This window comes from Nicotiana tabacum, chromosome 15 (assembly GCF_000715075.1).
Source record: "Nicotiana tabacum cultivar K326 chromosome 15, ASM71507v2, whole genome shotgun sequence".
Lineage (NCBI taxonomy): Eukaryota > Viridiplantae > Streptophyta > Magnoliopsida > Solanales > Solanaceae > Nicotiana > Nicotiana tabacum.
The window spans coordinates 5,167,695-5,175,716 of record NC_134094.1 but is presented as its reverse complement, the minus strand read 5'-3'; the positions used below and the strand labels follow the sequence as shown (position 1 = coordinate 5,175,716).

Here is an 8,022-nt window from a genome sequence, read left to right as displayed (position 1 = left end):
AAACTTCGCATATTATATACATCTTTTTTTTTTGTATAGTCTAGCTTTGAATTTGATTTTAGATGAATTACTTTTGAATTTGTTTTTTTTTTATCCTATATGTAATTTGTAAAATGCATAAATGAGGAAACTAAATTACATAAGGAAGCTCTAAGTAGAGAAGTGAAACTCGAGGAAATATCTTATGATAAATTATAATTTGAATTAAAAAAATAACTTTGCAAATATGTCTTGTATTTTATCTATCAATATGTATGTTATAATTTATCAATCTATTATGAAAAAGACCATATAACTAAAAGAAAAAAACCATTGCAATTTTGGGGACATACTTCGGCAAAGTACACAAATAACCGTTCTTAAAGATGCTATATAGATATTGGCCAATACTATTTTTGTCCTAAAAATTTGAATTAAAAATTTTAACTTTAAAACTTTGTGTCTTAATAAATTAAACTAAAAAACTGAAACTAAACATATTACTAATTACTAAAGAACAATCCTTAACTCTTAACGCATGCTTCGTACAAAGTGGCCAGAATTCGTACCAAGAATTTGAAAAGGACAAATAATAACAGTAAACATATTGGAAGTTCCGTACCACTTGAAGTATCCCAAAAAAAAACCTCGTCAATGGACTTACGTGGCACAAATGTAAAGACAACATAAAATAATGCCCACTAAAATTCATTAAATTATTCCAATTTTTGTAGCTAAAAGAATTGGTCATATTCAACATAAAACAGTGAGTCCAAAAAATGAAAATGACCCTACGTGCAACTTTCACGGAGATCTACCTTTTAAAAAATTAAGTCATTTTGAAAAATACAATAGATATAATATTATTTTAATTCAAACATCAAAATCAAACACCATTAAAAAAACAATAAATACCCTCTTCAATTTTTTTTAATTATATTTTGTAATTACTGGCCCCTGAAACTCCATATAGCCATGAAACATTACAACTTCAATTCAGCTGACCTCCCTTCTTCATTGTCCCTCTCTTTACCCATATTTTTTTTAAAAATCATTTTAGGGATCAACTAAGAATAAAAAAAACTAGGACAATAAAAAATAAACTTTTAACATATTACGTTATGAATTTACTTCAGTACCATTTGATAGTAAGTGTGATCCTAACCTTGCTATTCTTACTTTCACTAGCAAGAGATTTTTTGCTCGTAATATATATATACCTTAATATTTAATAATATAATCTTACTTCTTGAAATGAGAGTTAATTTAATTGTCAAATGAGGAATGTAATTTCTTGTAATACTTCGTGCAAATTTTAGTTAATGACATAATTACAAAAAATCACTTAAGGATTTTTTCACATATTTATTTTCCTTCACAATATAAATCTCAAAGTCAAACAATTTTTCTGATCAAGTCTCACTTTTGTTTGTGCCAGCCACTTCATCTTTCATCTACCAAAAAAAAATGCTATATATACATAGTTATGTATACTTCCACCATGTTTGACTTGCCATAATCCTCCACATCATATACATAGTCATCTACAACAAGAAAACCTCATTCTTGTTTTGTTTGTACAACTTGTTATAGTACTATCTCTTGACTTATTATTCTTGGTTGCAATAATAACTGGTCTCAGTTCAAAACAAATCAAAGTAAGCTATATAAATCCTCTATATACGTATTGTCCTTTCTTGTCCCATTTATAGTTAGTCTTTGGCTCTTTGCTTCCTTTTTTATCCCATTGATAGTTAGTCTTTGGCTCTTTACTTTCTTTTAATTAATACTACTTTATCATCACCATTACTACTCTACAAGAAGCCAAACGGTCCCTAAAAAAAAGTACTCCATCAATATTAAACTCCATTCAACTTCAGATTTTCAGTTACAACTTCTTGAAATGCTTTATCAATAGCCAATTTCAAGAATCCCCTTTATTCTACCAAAGAAAAAATTGATACTTTTGATCTCCAGGCGGAAATATCTTTTAAGGTAGGGTAAGATCTGCGTATATACTATTCTCCCCAAACCCCACTGTTGGGGTTACCCTAGATTTGCTATTGTTGTTGTTGTTGATCTCGAGGCGGAGATACCTTCAAGGTAGAGGAAGGTCTCTGCGTACACACTACCATCCTTAGACCTCCTTCGAGGCGGAAATCATCTATAATTATAGTGGGTTAGAAAGCGTCAGTTCTTATATCGAGACGGTAAAATATCTATCTTGGCAACAAGCATCAAACACGTCATTAACTGATAGTTTATCTTCCGAATCAGTTAATAAAAGTATGGGGAAAGTGAGAGGATTCAGGATTGGAAGAAGGCTAGTGAGAGTTTTCAAGTGGTTTATTCATAGGAGAAGAAGGGGAAGAATCAGCTACAAACGGTTAGGATCCTCTAATTATGCAACAAGAGCAATTTCAAAGCTATGTAATTTGGGAAATTTGTTGAAGTATGGTGCTAAAGGTCTTAATTTTACAAGACCAAATTCGGGTTATATTCGGGTCGGGCAAGATTTCATGGAGCAGAAGGAAATGATTGTACCAAAGGGTCATTTGGCTGTGTACGTTGGTGAAAAAGAGGATAATGCATGTAGAGTTTTAGTGCCTGTGATTTACTTTAATCATCCTTTATTTGCTGATTTGTTGAGAGAGACTGAAATGGAATATGGGTTCAATCATTCGGGTGGGATCCAAATCCCTTGTCGGATATCCGAATTCGAGTACGTTCAATCAAGAATCGCCGCCACGGGTGGTGGTGGAAGACGCCGTGGAAGGCAGAGCTGGAGGCACAAGTACTGGTGAGTTGTGATCAGAGACTAATCTGAAATTTAAAAGTATACTATTTTTTTTTAATAAATGTTTATGGAGAAAGTAGTGTAAGTAGTTTTTGATTCACTACTTAATTTCCGCTCCGATTATGACCATGTTAAGGTTTGTTATTCTGTTTTAGTGATCAGTTCTCTAGTTTCTTTGATTCCACTCGGTCTCTTTTCCGGAAGTACGGAAGCTTAGTTTAATATTTTATTTTGTCCTTTCTAAAAAGAAAGAAAAAAATGTATGTAAAAGTTTTTACAGTTATGTCAAAGCTTGGGTTCTTAGGGTGTGGATGATATAATATTTGTACAGAGTATTTGTTGAATTTCTTCGACCTCAATTTACCTTAATTCTTAGAGTAACTGTTTATGTGAATTGGCCAAAATAGAATGATTTTTCTTTGACAAAATAAAGAAAAGTGATTTTTTTTACAAAATTTCTATTAGTTAAGTGACAATTTAAGCGATCAACTCACTAAATGAACCATGTTACATGACTTTCGGTCTATCCAAATCTTTAGGTTGATGCATTGTGGAGGTTTTTCAAGAAAAGAGATTGAAAGAAGCGAGAAATTTTTTTCGACAAAGGACGTTCAATATATATTATACACCTTTAAAATCTAATAATTTATTTATATACACAAGTGTAATTTTTCAATCGACTTTGGATAATGTAACTTCGAACGTGGTCACCACCAGTACGCTATATGACAATAGAAAGAATGATAACGTATAAAACTTTACTCCATTCGTTCAAACCAACTTATCATGCAATTAAATTTATCGTTACGTAACGACGGAAAGTGTCACTTTATGGAACGACGAATTTGGTGTGGTGGCGTCGTTTCCTTACTTTTTTTCTCTCATCTTGCCCTTCATTATTATTAAATAATCATATTTTATCGTTTATCATACTTTTTTATATAATAATTCTACTTTGTATCATATTTTTTCTTAGTAATATTGCAAGTTTATTTTTCATATTGTTGGTGTTTGACATCATGCGACGACGGTAAACGATACAATTTATCCAAACGTTGTATTCATCAAACAATACAATACAATGCAGTAAAATACAACACGATACATTATGAAAACGACATGTAACAATATAATCCAAACAAGCCGTAAGGTCTCAATTACTTAATCATGAGAAATTAAACTTTAGTATCCTTTTTACTCTGAATCAGAAACAACTACATCCACTTTAAGCTGTCAATTACTTAAGCATGAGATAACATGGGCAATTATTATTTTAAATATTCTTTTTATGGTACAAGCATTCTGTTGTTTTATTCATTACCAGTATGCTATATGGCAATGATAATAATGAATACATAAAAACTTTGCTTCACTTTTCTATCCAAATCAGAAACAAACAAATCCACTTTAAGCTGTCAATTTATCTGATTATGAGACAATTCTGGTACTCTATCACATGGTTGTTTTATTCACCATCTGTTTGCTTTGTGACAATGAGAAGAATGGAAACATACAAAAAATTTGAACTATATTCTTTTTAAACCTGAATAAGAGACAAGTAAATCAACATTTAAGCTGTCAATTAGTTTATAATATGGTCATAAATGGAGCATTATTTTTCTTTCTGGTACTCTTACAATATGATTGTTTTATTCATCACCAGTATGTCATATGACAAAAGAATGGGGACAAAAATTAAAAAAAGGCAGCCCGGTGCACTAAGCTCCCGCGATGCGCGAGGTCCGGGAAAGAGCCGAACCACAAGAGTCTATTGTATATAGCCTTACTCTGCATTTCTGCAAGAGACTGTTTCCACAGCTTGAGCATGTGACCTCTTGGTCTCATGACAACAACTTTGCCAGTTACGCCAAGGCTCCCCTTCAAAAATTAAAAATAAAAAAGTAATATTTCATTAGGGCAACCCGGTGCACTAAGCTCCCGCTATGCGCAAGGTCCGGGAAAGGGCCGGACCACAAGGGTCTATCGTACGCAGCCTTACCCTGCATTTCTGCAAGAGGTTGTTTCCACCGCTCAAACCCGTGACTTCCTGGTCACATGACAACAACTTTACCAATTACGCCAAGGCTCCCCTTCATTATAAACAAAGAAATCATAGGCATTATTGGTTTTGCATTAGCGTTTTGTTTGTTTCATTCAACACCTGTGTGTATTTGATAACAGTAGTGCCCAAGCCAGTTTAGTGTACTAGCTAAATCCCACCAGCATAATTACCCGATAACTACATATGGAAGAAATTATCTAACGATTTTTCTATGCTCAGATTAGAACCCTAATATCTCATGATTGTTCGCTCATTTCATTGACCGCTAGGAAAAACTTGTGGATGCAATACCAGTAGGTTGTATAACAATGAGAAGAATGAAAGCATATAAAACTTTGCTCACTTTCTCTAACCAGTATGATATGTGAAATAAAGAAGTCTTGGAGTTGAAAAAGGCATTGAAGCTCTATTACAGTGCATTACACTTATCAATGTTTTTGACAAAATATGGTACAATAGGCCTGGAAACAACTCAATATCCCAAGATTGAGATGACATAGAAGAGAACATTGAAAAGAAACAAAGTGCAAATGGTTAGTAGATATTGCTTACTGAATCCGACTCATTTGCCTCTCCTCAAGTTTCTGGCTATGCATTAAAAGAAGGTAAAATAACAGATTATGATTAAATTCTCCGCTACTTCCAAACTACCAAAGCAATATGGTGCCAACAAACTACCAAGCAGCAATCCAGAGTGAACATGAGAATGTCAAAACAGATAAGAGTACTCGCAGAAATTTATTTAAACACTTGAAGTTGATGTTGTCCTCTTTCTGTGTAAGGATGAAACACCAGACATACTAACCGCCGAATCATCATTTTATCCATGTGAGAATTTAATTACTCATCAAAAATTCATACTTGTAATGCCAGTTACTGCCTTCACGGGTTAGCATAGATATTAAACTTGCTTAAGACGCATATTCTACAAATAATATTCATCCACGCTTCACACGTTGATCTGATAAAACCAGAAAACAATGGCGGATGACCAACGCTAAAGGAGCTAACAGAGGCATAAAGGTAATGTCAGTATTTACCCCTCCATGAATACCATTTCAGTTTCAACTGAAACAACAAAGGGGGTACCCCTAAAATTCCACGTGTCAGCCGTGGATCATACACATCAAACTGCACCCGAGTAAAAGAATCTAAAATAACCTGGGCAGGCACAGCAGGCAAAAGTACAGGGAGAGCTTCAGCTGGCACACTTCCAGCCAATTCTCGAGCCTTCTGCAAATGCGAATTAGCGACAGATGCCATTTCAAATACTGCATCACAAAGAGCCTCGCGCGAGTCCTTTCTGATCTCTGACTGACCACTTTGGTGAACCAACAATCCGTGTTTCTCAGCCACCTTGGCTGGTATATATGAAAACTGATGGTTTCGACTAGCATGGTATGGCAGTGATTTAAGCAGCAAAAGAAGGCCGCTTGCCTTACCAATATGTGAAGCAGCATGGTCTGCCGTTGTGGATCTAATACCACCTGCTTGAAGTGTAGAGTACAAAATAGTTGAAGTTGTGTCCTCAGCATATCGCTCCAATTCTTCAACAGTTTGTGGAATTTCATTATTTTCTCTTTTTGCATCATTTATTAGAGCTTCCACGGCTCGTTTCAGCCAACTTTTGCTAACCTTGTGCTCAGATACCACAGAAGCGAGGGCCTGAGCTACTGGATGCTCAATTAACTGGTTGGAATAGATCTTGTCCAAAGCTTCTTGCCACCACAGCAAGCGCATAAGACCAATTCTCGGATCAGAAGCAACGTCCATAGCTCGGGACGTCTCCACATTGAAAGCTCGGAGTGCAAATGCAGCCTTCCGCATGTTTATAGGAAGTTCAAGAAGGCAAAGGTAGTGATGATAATCATAACTTCGTACTTGCTGCACACAATAGGATAAAGCAGCTCTTACACCACCGGATGAGGAAGCACCATTCATTTCAATCCCTAGTGCGGTTTTCCTACAGTCATTAGCATGAGTATAAATATCAACAACATAGCATCAAGTACAGATGAACTATTAATATAGGGAAGGAAGAGAAGCAGGGAAAGACAACCATTTCTTTTTCAGCAAGAAAACAAAATGAAAAGGAGAAATAGAACTGATTTATACCTATATTCATACATACAAATTAACTTGGCATGACATGGAGGACAGGCAATACACGGATATGACAAGTCGATATATGCTTCAACAGACCTTAAAGGGTTTCTGGAAAAACTATTTGGCTTTGAATTGTTTTCCATTTCATCAAAGAATTGTTTTATAAGAGTTATTAGACAGTGGACGACAACCAGGGTTCAACATTATTTCTTGTTTCTTGCATGAGGAAAAACATTATTGTCAACCTTTCGCTGCTGAAATGTATAGCTGGGAAACGGGTAGACTGGTATTCTGTATGGGGTAGGTTTAAATGGGTTATGAAGAAACAGAATTAAATGCAAACCTGTCCATTCTAAGCGGTGTCTTAAGAAAATGCATAAAACAGCAACTAAGGAGAACATAGAAGAGTACATGGAGAGGACTCCTAGTACACAGGTAGCAAAAGGCCCAATTTTCCTCCTCCCTTTTCCTTTTCATCTCTAAAGCCAGATTCAACGGAGCAACTGCTTCTAGCTTCAATCGCTTTACGACTCACTATGCTCTTCCAAATCGCATCCTTTCTCCAATTAGAAGCCTAATACAACATTTCACATCGCCTTGTAACTTTAAGCGTGGAACAACACTATTAATAATACTATTTCTAAGGATAATGAACACGAGTAAGTTTAGTAGGGAGTACAGAACGAAACACAAATTGATCCACTTCTAAGAAAGCTTAAAATGTATTGGCTCAATGTTACGTAGACCATTCCTAATCTATTCCTTTAAGAAGAATTTAAAGTAAATTTCTTGAAGCATTACAGGAGCTTGAGGTCTTCCTCCCTCCCCCACAAAAAGAGAACTTAGTCACTCTTATGAAACAGAATAGAAGAGAAATGGTACTTATTTGACGAGCCTTAGGGGTTGCAAGACATTTTACTTCCAAATATTTACCACAAGGACAACGGAAACCCTATATATGACACTCTAGGCATACCACATCGGCAAAGCGCGGAAGAGATGTTGGGTTATAAGGAAGCAAACATTAGACCCTAATGACACACTCTAAAGCCGTGCATATCTAGATCCAAAGCGGACA

The 8,022-nt window shown here is 35.1% G+C and overlaps 2 protein-coding genes across 2 annotated transcripts; one reads left to right on the top strand and one right to left on the bottom strand.

Annotated features, from left to right (window-relative positions):
- Positions 1–1,555: 1,555 nt before the first annotated feature.
- Positions 1,556–3,079, top strand: LOC107799281 (auxin-responsive protein SAUR36-like). The gene has a single exon (XM_016622370.2). It carries the CDS (start codon positions 2,268–2,270, stop codon positions 2,781–2,783), a length of 516 nt encoding a protein of 171 aa, XP_016477856.1. The 5' UTR covers positions 1,556–2,267; the 3' UTR covers positions 2,784–3,079.
- A 2,145-nt stretch (positions 3,080–5,224) lies between these two features.
- On the bottom strand, positions 5,225–6,864 carry LOC107799282 (uncharacterized). Its single transcript, XM_016622372.2, has one exon. The coding sequence runs from the start codon at positions 6,777–6,779 to the stop codon at positions 5,868–5,870; it is 912 nt and encodes a 303-aa protein (XP_016477858.1). The 5' UTR covers positions 6,780–6,864; the 3' UTR covers positions 5,225–5,867.
- Between the last annotated feature and the right edge of the window lie 1,158 nt (positions 6,865–8,022).

Bases quoted from the DNA above. Each gene is read 5' to 3' on its own strand.
- LOC107799281 (XM_016622370.2), top strand. From the start codon at position 2,268: ATGGGGAAAGTGAGAGGATTCAGGATTGGAAGAAGGCTAGTGAGAGTT.
- LOC107799282 (XM_016622372.2), bottom strand. From the start codon at position 6,779: ATGAATGGTGCTTCCTCATCCGGTGGTGTAAGAGCTGCTTTATCCTAT.